We start from the raw sequence: 15204 nt of genomic DNA, 5'->3' as shown, positions 1-15204 counted from the left end.
AGGGTCCTCATGAGGATATTACAGTCATCCCAGTCAGGCTTGTGGCTAGCCAGACACCCCTTGAACACTGAGATAAACTGGCTTGGGTTCGTGGAGAATTCCCCAGCCTGTACTTTAAAGGCTGCTAGGTCCACTGGGTTAAAAGGCACATAGGTGTAAACTTGCATAGTAGTGGCCTGGCGCCCCTCGGCTCCTTGACGGGCTACCACAGTCTCGGTAATCAGTGGGTAGAATCCCACAGAGGGGGCAACCTCTGGGACCTGAGGCACCTGTTCCTTATATAGTGGGGGTGCTGAAGCCGAAGGGGACACTGAAACTGCCATTACAGCTGTAGGAGGGAAGGGGAGTGCTTTTAGAGTGCTTGGGCCTAGAGCGGGGGCGCTTCATCAATTCTTTTGATCTTCCACTCCTCCGAGATACCTAGGATCATGCCCAGTGACCCCAACACCAGCATCTTTAATACAATTAAGTTAATTTGTGATGACTCGGTAAAAGGATTCATTCTCTGTTTCTTTACCAAACTACATGTGTTGTGTTTTTAAAACCAAGGACATGATGAGCCTGACACTGCTCTGAAATCAACAGTGGACACTGGCTGAATAATATTTGTATAGAAAAATAAACTAAAAAGAGGCTATTGCAGCAGAGATTTCTATGATGAGGAAGACAGGATGTGAGGCTGGGGGCTGTGTGGTGTTAATTGATGCAGGCGCAGGCAAGGAGGGGCCATGTCTCAATTACCAGTGATCCGTAGCTAGATAGTTGAAAATCACATGAATTAAAGCAGCCAGAAGTTCACAGAACGGTACAAAATCGCGTGGATCTAATAAGATTGGTTAATTCATTCTGTGGTTTTTTTTCCACTTATGAATGTTCAAAGGTGCAGTGTAGGACGGGGTGTACGAGCCCTGCTTTCTAGAGAGAGCCGGTCAAGGCAAGCAAGCGAAGGAGCAGCCACATACATGTGTCACTGCGCTGGTTATGACACATGGGCATTGTCACTGTTACCAAATTCATTATTTAATTGGGTTCAGAAAAATGTTTTGGATTTCTTGAAGTGCCGAAGCTGACATGCCAAGGATGTACACAACTGTAAACCCGTCAAATGTCAATATCGACATGAGGGAAGAATAAAGGTCAATCATTCCATTTCTAAAAATAGACTTTTAATAAAAAGCTGTTGAACTGTAAAGGCAAAGGTAGCTGTGTGGGCACCTTGTTACAATGACAACAGTTTCTAAATTAGAAGATGTTTTTCATTCATATTTGACACTGACATTTCACAGCAGTAGAAAACTCCCCTTTTTTCTCCCCCACCATCTGCTCCCCCTGGGGCAAGGGAAAAGGCACGACGAGGGCAGCAAACCCCACCCGCTGTCTGGCCACGTTTCTTACCAGCCTCACTCTGTGCTGGGGTGGAGCAAACCCAGGGCAGGGGGAAAAGCAGCCTGGACTCCTTCCAGCCAGAGGGTCCCATTCACCCAGCCTGGCTCCGGTTGCAAAGGGAAAGGGGCAGTGACTGGTTGGCACAAAACATCCAGGTACCTGCAGTAACCGGCCCTGCCCCTGAGGGAAGAGCCGCAGAGCTGGGAGGGGCCAGTGGCTGCCACGGGGTCACTGTCAGGGGCAGGGATTCCCTCCGGCCTGGGCCGGCACCAGGCAGATGGTCAGGGGAGTCTCGTCGTAATCAGTGTAGAAATAGGGGCGGAGCGTCCCGGAGAAGGTGTCAGTGAAGGTGAAGAGATGGGACCCGTCAGTCACATTGTAAAACGAGACCTTGCCCGCCTCGTAGTCCAGGAAAATCCCCACCCGGCTGGGCCTGGTGCTCACATGGAGGAGGGTAGAGGGGGAGGTGCCGGCATTGTATCTCCCGTCCCTCCGCCACACGACCCAGTATCCATCCTCAGAAGAGAGTATGATCTTCCTCTTCCTGCTCACAGATTCCCTGCAGACCCCCAGGTCCCACATAGTGTTGTCTCCCACCTCCACCTCCCAGTAATGCCTCCCGCCCGTGAATCCCTCGGCACCCAGCACAGAGGGACAATAGTTAAATCTCCCCAGGTTGTCGGACAGAGCCTGGCTAATGTCTCTGAGTCTCACACGTTTCCGATCCTCAGACAGGATGAGGCTGGGATGAGACATGTCTGGATCCAGCGTCACATCCACTGGGGAGAGAGTCACAGAGTCAGGGCCGGGGGCGGGTCCCTGAGGTCAGGGGGAAATTAACCGCCCTCCCCCCCCCCGTTAATTGCTGTGCAAGGGTGGGGTTGTCTGAGGAGGGTCAGGGCCCCTCTTCCTGTGAGGGAAGAGAGCAGGAAAAGGGCAGGATAGATGAGTGGGGGAGGGGTGGCAAGCTGTCAGTGAGGGGAGGGGAGGGGCAGGATCATGTGGGGAGAGTAAAGGGGAGGGGCAGATGATGGGGCAGAGGGGAGGAAGCCACCATAGTGCCAATGTGGGGCAAGAGGAGCAGGCACAAAGGGACAGAGGGGTGAGGGAAGGGGCAGTCCCCTGGGGGGCTGGGTGAAGGGGCAGATGCAAGGAAGGCAGAGGGAGGGGTGGACACCAAAGGGCAGAGGGGCGCAGACAGAGGGGTGTGGGGAAGGGCAGGCCCTAGGGAGGCAGAGGGGGGAGGAGATGTGGGCACCAGTGCGGCAGAGATGGGGTGGGGCCTACACCACAGGACCCAAAGGGGGGCCCAGGGAGGAGACCCCAGGCAGGCCGAGGGGCAAAGGGAAGAGCAGGCACCAGGGAGGCAGATTCCCAGGAGCGCTGTGAGCGAGACATGAGGAGTCGTCCTTCTGCTCTGCTCTGCGCTGATCAGGCCTCAGCCGGAGTCGTGTGTCCAGATCTGGGCCCCACATTTCAGGGGAGAGATGGAGAAATTGGAGAAGGTCCAGAGAAGAGCAACAAGAACAATGAAAGGTCGAGAGACCATGAGAGAAGAGGGAAGGCTGAAAGAATTGGGCTTGTTTAGTTTGTAAAGGAGAAGACTGAGGGGGGACATGAGAGAGATTTTCAAGTATCTAAAAGGGTGTCACAAGGAGGAGGGAGAAAAATTGTTCCCCTTGGCCTCTGAGGACAGGACAAGCAGCAATGGGCTTAAACTGCAGCAAGGGAGGTTTAGGTTGGACATTAGAAAAAGCTTCCTGCCTGACCGGGTGGTGAAACACTGGAATAAATTGTCTGGGGGTTTGTGGAGTCTCCATCCCTGGAAATATGTAAGAGCGGGTTGGACACACACCTGTCAGGGATGGTCTCAACAGTGCTTGGTCCTGGGGCAGGGGACCAGACTCGATGACTCTCAAGGTCCCTTCCAGTTCTGTGATTCTGACAGAGGTGAGAGCAGAGAGGGGTCTCAAGGAGACAGAGACGTGACCAGGAGGGCTAATACCAGGGGCCAGAGGGGGTGAGGGGTGCAGGGGGCAGAGGGTGAGGGGCAGGGGAGAACTAAGGGGAGGGGGCAGGCACCCTGGGGATGGGGGAGAGGAAAGGGGCTTGTGCTGAGGGGAGGGGGATGGGGCAGGAGGACAAAGGGGAAGCACCAAGGGGCAGAGTGGAAGGAGAGAGAAATGTCGGGTGAACAGGGATGGAGAAGGCACCAGGGCAGATGGGGGAGAGGGGAAGAGGGAAGGTTTGATCCTCGGTGGGGAGGGGAGGGAAGGGTGGGTGCCAGGGGCCTAGAGAGGTACCCAGGGGAGGGGTGAGACAGAGGGCAGAGGAGGGTGAGCAGATGGGCTGGCAGCAATGGGGCAGGGGGAGGGGCAGGCACCAGGGCTAACAAGGGCCAAGGGGAGACAAGGAGGAGGAAGAGCAGGAGGAGCGGGGGAGGGGTGGGAAGGTGTCAGTGGGGCTGGGGGGAGGGGACAGGCTGATGCTGGGAGAGGGAAGGGGAGGGGCAGATGAGAGGAGCAGAAGGGAGGTGATGGGGGCAAGAAGAGCAGACACCATGAGGACAGAGGGGGGGTGAAGGGAGGGGCAGGTTCCAGCCGGGATTTCCTTAGGACCCAGGGGGAGGGTGCACAGAGCTGAGCTGCCCAGAGATCTGTTCTGCCTGGGGCACACAGCCACCCCCCCTGCTTTGTGTGGTTAGAGCCCCAGTGCTCCCCGGCTCGGACACTTGCTACCCCAGGCAGAGCAGACAGACCCCTGGTGTTTAGACAGGAGACGGGGCCCCGACCTGGACCCTGGATTTGCCCCTGGGACCAGCCCCACTGTCCAGACACGCCAGGGAAGCCGCTTCCTGTCCCAGGCCGAGGGGGGATGAGCAGGGTTCTGGTGGGAAGCGTCTCCCGGCCTTAGCTCTGGAGTCACAACCCGGCTCCATAACATCCCCCAGCCCCTCCTCTGGGCTCCAGCGCCCGGCTTCCCCAGCAGGGTGTGAGAGGCCCCCTGGCTCCCAGCCCCTCCCTGTGGGGTCCCTGCACAGGGGTGTGCCCGAGGGTCTGGGGTTATTGTTCCCCCAAGAGCCTGGCCATCTCCCAGGCCTGGGGCACTGGTACATCATGGGGGAAGGGGGGCTGCAGGGAGCCAGAGCTGGAGTCACCGACACCAGGGCAAGGCCGGTTACCTGCGAATTCTTGGGCTCGCCTGAGTCCTGGAACAAGCAGAGAGAGAGGTGAGAATTCCCATCGCAGAGCCCCCCGGAGCGGGAGCAGGGACATCCTGTCTTCTCCCGCCACCCCCGGCTCCTCACAGAGCAGGACTTCACTGTCTCTGACTCCCCTCGGCTGCTCTGTCCCATGCTCCCCGGCTGGACTGCCCCCTGCACCGACCCCTGGCGCCTGCCCAGCCCAGCCCAGGGGCTGCTCTAGGCAGGGGAACAGGCTCCCAGCAGCTGTGGTGCCCGGCCCTAGGGCAGCACCCCAGGATCCTCACCTCTCTCTGCAGCCAGCGCCCCTGGAAGGGAAGAGAAAAACCGTCAGTGGGGGGGGCAGTGCCCAGGGCTCACAGCCCAGCTCTGCCCTGCGCTGCCAGAGGGACCTGGGGAGTAAGGCCCCAGAACCAGCTTCTCAGCCATTTCCACCTGCAGCCACACAGCCCCTGGGATTTCACATGCACCCGAACAGGGGTGGTGCCCAACTCCCATGAGCACTAGTGGGAGTTAGGGGCCCAGCTGCTCTGGGGCTTCTGAAACTCCCGCCAGGCCCCTGTGTGACTTGCCGGGCACCTGCCCAGCTCTGAGTGTCTGGCCCAAGGGGTTCAGACACCAGGCCCAGGCGTGTGGCTGGTGTCAGCCAGGGAGGCTCCGTGAACGTCCAGGGATCTGGGACTCAGGCCCTGAGTCTGCGAAAACGTCTCCCACGGCAACCAGCTCCCAGCATCCCCAGAAACCTCCCCCTGCCCCTCGGCCCACGCAGGCTGGGCTGGGCTGGGGGACACTCTGCTTGGCAGCAGGAGGGGACGACCGCAGGGAGGCACCTGCACTCCCTGCGCCTGTTCTCTGCCATTCGTGTCCCGCTGGGATCCTGCCGCTCAGCCCCCCACTTCCCTGGGCTCAGGAACCCACCACCCCCAGGAGCAGACCCTGGGGTCTCTGGGACCCAGCTGGGCCTTTCCACACCCCTCCCCACACCCCCAGACAGTGAGAGAGGAGCCCCCAGCAGCGCCGCCCCGTACCCAGGAATCCCGTCACAGCCCCCTGGAGACTGTTCTCTCCTGGGAAGTCCCGGATTCTCCGCTCCAGCTCCGGGCACTTGGGCACCGGATGCGGCGACGTCGCCTCCTCGCCCCTGCAGAGACACGAGGGTGTTATTGGTCTCCTGCCTCGGCCCCTCAAAGCCAGACAGGGTTGCCAGGTGTCTGGTTTTGAACCAGACAATCCAATATTGTGCTCCACCGGGGCCTGGCTGGCCCAGGGCTGAGAGAGGGACCTGTTCTCTGGGTGCAGCCGCTCCTCAGCTTCTCCGCTCAGCCCCCAGGGGCCTCGTCACTCCCCAGGGGGTGGGGGTTCTGCCCCCCTAGGGCCTTGTCTGGGACACTCGGCTCTTTCCCCATGGGCCAGACCAAAGCTGGGGCTAGGTCCCAGCTGGGTCCTTGGGGTGACCAGCCTCAGCCCTATTAATATTCCCCTGAGCCAGCCAGGTCCCAGAGAGGCTTCCCCGTCACAGGCTGTGGGGCTCAACAGCCACAGCGGCAGTGGCCCCAAGTGGCCCCAAGGCAGTGGGTACAGAGCGGGCAGGGTTTAGAGGGCGAGACATGCCCATGGTGGGGGGCTGGGGCTGGGTTCACAGTCGGACTCTGAGCCTGCTCCCAGCATGATGGGGGGTGAGGGGCAGATGGAGCCCGGACCTACCTGCTCATGGCGCTTCTCACACCCTAGAGGGGAAGGAGACAGAGTAGAAAGTTAGTGCCCATGGCCTGGCCCAGCCCAGCCCCCTGCCCAGACGGGTCACGTTGCTCCCATGTCCCACAGGTTGCTCCCCCAGGTGGGAGACCCAGTAAAAGGCTGTGCTAGGGGAAGCCAAGCCTCTTTCTCACCAGCTGCTTTGCAGGGGGACCAAGCCCAGTTTTTCACCAGCCTTCCCAATGGGCCAAACTCCTGCATCTCTGCAGCCCTGGGGCCCTGCTCCCTGCACGGAGTTACCCTGTGAGCCCCCAGTGACTCAGGGGCACCCCCTCCCCGCACTGGGCTCTGGGCGCGTCTGACCCCGTCTCACCTGCAGCAATTCCAGCGCCGGCTGCCGATGCTTCTCCTCCAGCTCCGAGATCAGGGCGCTGAGCCGGGAAATCTCCTCGCCCAGACGGGTGGTATGTTCCTCCCTCCTCCTCCCAATCTCTTTGTCCAGCTCTCCCAGCCGGGTCAGCAGGAGGCGCTCATGCTCCACCAGGAACTGCCGCAGCCGCTCGCACTCCCAGCGCACCAGCTGTCGCTCCACGTCCGTCTGCCTCTGGGGGTGCAGAGCAGGCCGGGCCAGAACGCAGGTGAGCGGGGCCGTGGGAAGTGGCAGGGCCTTGTCCGGGCTGCGCGGAGCGTTTCACTCTGTGTCTTTGCCAGGCCGGCTGGGTCTGGCCCAGGGCTTATCCCAGGGTAAAAGTGTCACCAAAAATCACCCCAACCCCCGTCACGGCACCAACAGACTGACGTGCAGCCCAGGCCTTGGGAAATGGGGCCCAAACCAGCCGCTGGCATCCCTGGGGTGTCTGACACTCACACCCGGGGGTCAGCACAGATCTCCCCTCAGCCTGACCCTGCCACAGCTGGGTACACAGCAGTTTGACAGGCCTCGTTCCTGCCCCCCACAGGAGAGAGTCAGAGCCAGAGGCTGCTCCCAGCCAGCCTGGGGTGAACCCACCAACCCCAGTGGGAACTAATGCCAGGGACCCTCAGGAGTCTGACCTGAACGTCATTCACCCTAGTGGGAACTAATGCCAGGGTAACAGAGGAGCCTGACCTGTACCCCAGTGGGGTCCCTCTCCTGATTTACACCAGGTAGCTGTGAGTAGAGGCCACCCCCCAGAGGTGGAAGTGACCCTGAGCTGTGTCCCTGCATCGACCATGGAAACCCTTTAACCTTCTGACTGACCAAGACACCAGCCAGCACAGAGACTCCCCGGCTGCTGTCACTGCTCCCCCGTGCAAAGTGGCTGGGCAGAGCCAGGCACCTACCAGGAGCTTCTCGCTCTCCTTGGCCCAGTCGGATTCCAGGCCCTGGAGCGCGTCTCTCTCCTCCCGCAGATGCTGCAGGCGGCTCAGGATTTGCTCCTGCAAACACAGACAGCGGCTCTGGGGGCTGCTTGGGGCCACTGGCTTGTGCCCAGCGAGAACAGCACCACGGAGCAGTGAGGCAGGGGGAGCAGGACCCCCCCCTCCAGCCCTTGGTAACTGCCCAGCAGCGCTGCTGGACCTGGCCCAGCCCCATGTGGCCGGGTCCTGTTCCCAGACAGGCCCTTGGCTCTACCCAGGGCAGGTCAGACACACGCAGGAGGCTCTGTCGCTGCAGAGAAACTGCCCCTCTAAGTCTGGTCCTTACCTTGCACTCCTGGGCAGCTTCCTCGATGGGCACAGCCATGTGCGTGCGGTGAGCCTGGGACTCTCTGGAGATCACACAGATGGGGGCTTGATCCTCCTGACAGAAGACCTTCAGAGCCTCCTGGTGCTTCTCGCACCCTGGCTGCCCCTCGGGCGCTGACCCTGCCGGGAGCCGCAGGCGTTTCACCAGCTCCACCAGGTTCCCCAGCTGGTAGTTTGGCCGCAGGTGTCTCTGCGGGATGGTCTCTCTGCATTGGGGGCAGGAGAAGTTGGGTTCCGACTCTCCCCAGCACCGGCTGAGGCAGGCCCGGCAGAAGTTATGCCCACACTCAATAGACACTGGATCTGTGAAATACTCCAGACAGAGAGGACATGTCACCTCTTCCTGGAAGCTCCCAGACAGATCCCCGGCAGCCATGGGTCCTCCGAACACAGACACCACCCTGCAGGTTAGTTTCGTTTCCAGAGCAGAGGGAGCAGCGTAGCCTGTTTAAGCTGCTCTTTTTTTTTTTTCCTAAGCAGGTTGCACAACAGGGAGCCAATCACAGCTGCTGGATGGAAATGAAGAAAGTAAAAACCCCACAGATGTCAGAGACCCAGACATGCCCCCAAACAAGCACCAAGCTACCTATGAAAATTCCCAGGCAGTTACAGACACACAGAACCTTGCCTGGTTAAAATGGTGGCGTTCTCAGAAATGCTTCCAGTTCCACGCGCAGGGCTAGGTAGGCTGGCAGTGCTTCAGAGTCTCAATGCGTGGATGAGACGATGGTGTAGGGAAGAGGGGTTTAGATTTATTACGAACTGGGGACACTTTTGGGAGAGGGGGAGCCTATACAGGAAGGATGGGCTCCACCTAAACCGTGGTGGAACCAGACTGCTGGCACTAAACATTAATAAGGCCGTAGAGCAGTTTTTAAACTAAGAGATGGGGGAAAGACGATTGGTGCGGACATGCACATAAATCGGAGAGAGACTTCTCTTAGAGGAGAATCCGTTGATAGAGAGTCTCTAAGCTGTAGTCGGAAAGAGAGGAGGGGAGAGGGCAAACCATTGGCCAGAGCTGACAAACAACCGCATACAAAGGAATCCAATGCATCAGGGAAGGGCAGACAAATAACCAGTGGCAAATATTTAAAGTGCTTGTACACAAATGCTAGAAGTCTGACCAATAAGATGGGTGAACTAGAGTACCTTGTATTAAATGAGGAGATAGACATAATAGGCATCACTGAAACCTGGTGGAATGAGGAAAATCTGAGAGACACAATCATACCGGGATATAAAATATATCGAAAGGATAGAGCAGGCCGGGTGGGTGGCGGAGTGGCACTGTATGTGAAAGATAATGTAGAATCAAATGAAATAAAAATATTCAATGAATCAACAGGTTCCATAGAATCGCTATGGATAGAAATTCCATGCTCCAATAATAAGAAATTAGCAGTAGGGATATATTACCGACCACCTGACCAGGACAGCGATACTGACATAGAAATGCTGAGGGAGATTAGAGAGGCTACCAAAATAGAGAACTCTATAATAATGGGGGATTTTAATTACCCCCATATTGACTGGATACATGTCACCTCAGGAAGAGAAGCAGAGATAAAATTTCTCAATGGCTTAAATGACTGCTTCTTGGAGCAGCTAGTGCAGGAACCCACAGGGGAGAGGCAATTCTCGATTTAGTCCTGAGCGGCGCACAGGATCAGGTCCAGGATATAACCGTTACAGGTCCGCTTGGGAATAGTGACCATAATATAATAACATTCAACATTCCTGTGGTGGGAAGAACACCTCAGCAGTCCAGCACCCTGGCATTTAATTTCAACAAGGGGAATTACGCAAAAATGAGGAGGTTAGTTAAACAGAAATTAAAAGGCACAGTGACTAGAGCCAAATCCCTGAAAGCTGCATGGAAACTTTTTAAAGACACCATAATAGAGGCCCAACTTAAATGTATACCCCAAATTAAAAAACAAAGCAAGAGACCTAAAAAAAAGTCACCTTGGCTTAACCACCATGTAAAAGAAGCAGTGAGGGACAAAAAGCTATCTTTTAAGAAGTGGAAGTCCAATCCTAGTGAGATAAATACAGGCAGTCCCCGGGTTACGTACAAGATAGGGACTGTAGGTTTGTTCTTAAGTTGAATCTGTATGTAAGTCGGAACTGGCGTCCAGATTCAGACACTGCTGAAACTGACCGCCAGTTCTGACTTACATACAGAATCAACTTAAGAACCCCAGGCATCCCCAAGTCAGCTGCTGCTGAAACTGATCAGCAGCTGATTCCAGGAAGCCCGGGGCAGAGCAACTCTGCCTGGGGCTTCCTGTAGTCAGCGCTGGTCAGTTTCAGCAGAAGCTGACTTGGGGACGCCTGGGGCAGAGCAGCTGGGATGCTGCTGGGTTGCTCCAGTAGCGCCGCTCCTGGGTGCTACTGAACCAACCTAGCAGCACCCCATCTGCTCTGCCCCAGGCGTCCTGATTCAGCCGCTGCTGAAACTGACCAGCAGCGGCTGAATCAGGACCTGGGGCAGAGCAGCTGGGGTGCTGCCGGGTTGGTCCAGTAGTGCCCAGAGTGGGTGCTGCAGGACCAATCGGCAGCGCCCCAGCTGCTCTGCCCCAGAATCCAAAACAAAAGCCTGGTCTGCTGGGGGGGGGAGGGGGGGGGAAGCACACTAGCTGCCCCCCCCCCCCAGCAGACCAGGGACACGGGGAGCAGAGCCTCTGAGGCTTTGCTCTGGCAAAGCCTCAGAGGCGAGGGACCCCGCCGCGGCTGCGGCTTCAGTCCGGGAGCCTGTGGTCTACTGGGGACGGTCCCCAGCAGACCACAGGCTCACGGACTGAAGCCGCAGGCGCGGGGAACCGCCGCTGCTGCCGCTTCAATCTGGGTGCCTGTGGTCTGCTGGGGACCGTCCCCAGCAGACCACAGGCTCCCGGACTGAAGCCGCAGCCGCGGGGGGGGGGGGGGGGGGGGGGGGCAAAGCCTCAGAAGCGCGGGAACCCGCCCGGTGCCCCTGGTCTGCTGGAGACGGTCTCCAGCAGACCAGGGGCACCGGAGCAGCTTACCAACGGGGCTTTCTCGCCCTGAACCCCGTCTCCAGGGACAGTTGTGGAGTCTGGGATGGAGACACCTGGGCAGCAGCGGCCGCAGCTTCAGGATGACAACCCAGATGACCAGCAGCTCCAGGATGAGGAGAAGGAGGATTCCAGGAACGTAAGTGCGGATCCGACATAAGTCGGATCCGCGTAAGTCGGGGACTGCCTGTAGAAAGGAACATAAACACTGTCAAATCAAGTGTAAACATTTAATTAAGAAAAGCAAAACAAGATTTTGAGGAACAGCTAGCCAAAAACTGAAAAAGAAATAACAAAATGTTTTTTAAGTACATTAGAAGCAGGAAGCCTGCTAAAAAGCCTGTGGGTCACCTAGATGATCGAGCTATAAAAGAAGCAATCAAGGACGATAAAGCCATTGCAGAGAAACTAAATGATTTCTTTGCTTCAGTCTTCACGGCTGAGAACGTTGGGGAGATTCCTGAATCTGCACCGTCCTTTGTGGGTGATGAATCTGAGGAACTGTCCCGGATTGAAGTGTCATTAGAGGAGGTTTTGGAACAAATAGAAAAACTTAATGTTAACAAATCTCCGGGACCGGATGGCATTCATCCAAGGGTTCTAAAAGAACTTAAATGGGAAATTGCTGAGCAATTATCTGTGATTTGTAACCTATCCTTTAAATCGGCTTCTGTACCTAATGACTGGAAGATAGCCAACGTGACACCAATATTTAAAAAGGGCTCTAGAGGCTATCCTGGCAATTACAGACCGGTAAATCTAACTTCAGTACCGGGCAAATTAGTCGAAACAATAGTAAAGAATAAAATTGTGAAGCATGTAGAAGAACATAATTTGTTGGACAAAAGTCAACATGGTTTCTGTAAAGGGAAATCCTGTCTTACTAATCTATTAGAGTTCTTTGAAGGGGTTAACAAACATGCGGACAAGGGGGATCCAGTAGATATAGTATACTTGGATTATAGTATACTTGTGTAAATTACATGGCCATGGGATAAGAGGGAAGGTCCTTTCTTGGATTGAGAACTGGTTAAAAGACAGGAAACAAAGGGTAGGAATAAATGGTAAATTTTCAGATTGGAGAGGGGTAACTAGTGGTGTCCCCTAAGGGTCAGTCCTGGGACCAGTCCTTTTCAACTTATTCATAAATATCTGGAGAAAGGGGTAAGCAGTGAGGTAGTAAAGTTTGCAGATGATACCAAACTGTTTAAGATAGTCAAGACAGAAGCAGACTGTGAGGGACTCCAAGAAGATCTCACCAAACTGAGTGATTGGGCAACAAAATGGCAAATGAAATTTAATGTGGATAAGTGTAAAGTAATGCACATCGGGGAAAATAACCCCAACTATACGTACAGTATGATGGGGGCTAATTTGGCTACGACAAATCAGGAAAGAGATCGTGGAGTTATCGTGGATAGTTCTCTGAAAACTTCCACACAGAGTGCAGCGGTGGTCAAAAAGGCAAATAGGATGCTAGGAATTATTAGGAAAGGGATAGAAAATAAGACCCAGAATATCTTACTGCCCCTGTATAAAACTATGGTACGCCCACATCTTGAATACTGTGTACAGATGTGGTCTCCTCACCTCAAAAAAGATATTTTGGCCTTGGAAAGGGCTCAGAAAAGGGCAACTAAAATGATTAGGGGTTTGGAACGGGTCCCATATGAGGAGAGGCTAAAGCGACTGGGACTTTTCAGTTTAGAAAAGAGGAGACTGAGGGGAGATATGATAGAGGTCTATAAAATCATGAGTGGTGTGGAGAGGGCTGATAAAGCAAAGTTATTTATTAGTTCCCATAATAGAAGAACTAGAGGACACCAAATGAAATTAATGGGTAGCAGGTTTAAAACTAATAAAAGGAAGTTCTTCTTCACATAGCGTGTTGTCAACCTGTGGAACTCCTTGCCAGAGGAGGCTGTGAAGGCTAGGACTATAATAGAGTTTAAAGAGAAGCTGGATAAATTCATGGAGGTTAGGTCCATAAAAGGCTATTAGCCAGGGGATAAAATGGTGTCCTTGGCCTCTGTTTGTCAGAGGCTGGAGAGGGATGGCAGGAGACAAATCGCTTGATCATTGTCTTCGGTCCACCCTCTCTGGGGCACCTGGTGGTGGCCACTGTCGGTAGACAGGATACTGGGCTAGATGGACCTTTGGCCTGACCCAGTACAGCCGTTCTTATGTTCTTATGTCTCGGGGGAGCCGTGTTAGTCTGTAACTAAAAGAGGCTTAAAAAACGAGCTTTTGTGGGCTCTGCCTACTGCTCCATGTTTGCCGTCTGAGGCAGTGAATTGTGCCATAAAAGCTCATGACACTCTCCAGATTTTTTGCTAGTCTCTCAGATGCTACAGGGCCTGGGGTTTCTTAAGGCAACTAGAAGCCAGCGCTGCTCCCGTTTATAGGCATAGGCAGGAACTGAAGGACTGTGTCCCGTACAGCAAGCTGGGACTGGGGAGGGACCCTGGGGTATCTATGCAAATCGTTTGCTTCTGCTTTGTTTGGGTGTATTCACTGTCCTGCGGATGCAGTGGGGTTTTGCTCAGTGTCATCAACAGGCGGGTCCCACAGGCACTGACAGTTACTGAGCGAAAATCCTCTCAGGTTTGGGGGTTTTCCTCCCAGGTTTTAATTGCAGCATCATCTGCTTTCTGGAGGGAAGCTGCTGCCCTGAGTCATTGTCCTTGTTGGGGAGCTGAAGGGGCAGACGGATTAACCCTCCCATTGACTCATGTTTCACAATCAAACTCTGTTCCCCTTTGCACCCAATAAAAGTAACATGCTGCTGAGGCACATGACTCACCCTGTCATTAATGATCATCAGAGCCAGGACCTATTTGGGGACCAGTGTCTCCCAGCTGCTAAGGCAGGGCTGCCCCCCCCAACAGGCTTTTTACTGCCCCAGGTGGTGTGGAGAATGGGGGTGATAAGGACCCCAGAGGGCTGCTCTCTGCTTTGTTCCCCATTTCCCAGGGCAGGCCACAGACACCTGCTTCAGGCCCTCATGTTCCCCTCCCCTCCCCTCAGGCCCCACAAGCTGAGGACCAATGACCCCAGGAGGATAGTTGCCCCCAGCGCTCAGACACAACCAGGGTCTGGGCAAGGACGTGGCTGTTCTGTGCCAGCGACAGGGCACAACTGGGTCACTGGGGTTGAGGGCAGAGCCACCTCCCCCCACTAAGACTCAGCCCCACTCTGCCCGTCCCAGCTGCTGGTCCCCCAACTGGCTCCATTCCCCACCCCCTGCCCCTGTGACTATGTTCCCCTCAGGGCGCCCTGCTGCCTGGGTCAGAGGCCGGGCAAGGCATGGCGGGGGGGGGCTGTGCTCACAGGCTTCCCAGGGATTCGCTCCGTTTTGATCCGACTGCTCCCCCCCCCCGGCAGTTTGCCCTTTTCTGTCCACCCCCCCCCCCCCGCCTTGCCCGTCCTCAGAGTCGCTCTGCGCCCCCCCCAGCTGCTCCTTCTGACACGGGCTGTGACCCGCTTTGGGGGCCCCCCCACGTCAGACCAAGGGCCGCTGCTCCCTGCTGGGGGGGGGGGTTGATCCCTCGGCCCCAGAGCCCGCACTTCGCCCCCCCCCCATTCCTAAGGGCAGAAACCTCCTGGGGGCGGGGCCGCTCCGTGTCTCTGCCGCCGCAGAGGAGAGGGGGGCGGGGCCCTTGTCCCCAACGCACCAGCTGTGGGGCCGGGCTCGGTACCGGGGGGTTGGGTTTTGTGTCCCCGCGCGCCCCCCGCGGCAAGTCCCCAGCGCACCAGCCCGGTGCCAGCGATTTGGGTCCAAGAGGCCCCCCCGCCCGTCGCCGCGATTGAACCCCTGGCCCCGCCCCCCTCGCGGCTGCCGCCTCACCCCGCTCGGCGCCTCCGCGCTCGGCTCGTCCCGGCCCGGCCCGGCCCGGCCCCGCCCGAAGCGGACGCAGCAGCGCGGCGAGTAACGGCCCTAACGGCTCCCCCAGGACTAGCCCTAGACAGGGCGCGGCGCATGCGCAGTGGCGGCCGCCTCTCTACCTGCGCGTAGAGTCGGACGCTGCTGCGGGCTCCGCCCAGGGGCCAATCGCAGCGGGGCCTGGGCAGGGGCCGGGAGCGATGGGCGGGGGGAGACGCATTGAAAACCCGGCCAGTTCGTGCAGGATAGGGAGGGGGGTCAGACTGCGCGTG

At 56.7% G+C, this 15204-nt stretch overlaps 1 protein-coding gene across 2 annotated transcripts; it reads right to left on the bottom strand.

The window, feature by feature from the left end:
• Positions 1-1478: 1478 nt before the first annotated feature.
• Positions 1479-15184, bottom strand: LOC149523082 (zinc finger protein RFP-like). Of its 2 annotated transcripts, XM_089771356.1 has the most exons (9): positions 14897-15184; positions 7971-8217; positions 7607-7702; positions 6657-6887; positions 6293-6315; positions 5617-5729; positions 4876-4896; positions 4568-4594; positions 1479-2165 (listed from the first exon to the last, which is right to left on the bottom strand). In XM_089771356.1, the coding sequence occupies exons 1-9, from the start codon at positions 15028-15030 to the stop codon at positions 1621-1623; spliced, it is 1437 nt and encodes a 478-aa protein (XP_089627482.1). In that variant the 5' UTR covers positions 15031-15184; the 3' UTR covers positions 1479-1620. The 2 variants fall into 2 exon arrangements, with proteins under 2 accessions (XP_089627482.1, XP_089627481.1); XM_089771355.1 differs by lacking the exon at positions 14897-15184 and having other exon boundaries at positions 7971-10125.
• Positions 15185-15204: the final 20 nt, after the last annotated feature.

Source organism: Pelodiscus sinensis, chromosome 19 (assembly GCF_052426305.1).
Source record: "Pelodiscus sinensis isolate ZL-2025 chromosome 19, ASM5242630v1, whole genome shotgun sequence".
Classification (NCBI taxonomy): Eukaryota; Metazoa; Chordata; order Testudines; family Trionychidae; genus Pelodiscus; species Pelodiscus sinensis.
This window is presented reverse-complemented; position numbering and strand designations above follow the sequence as displayed.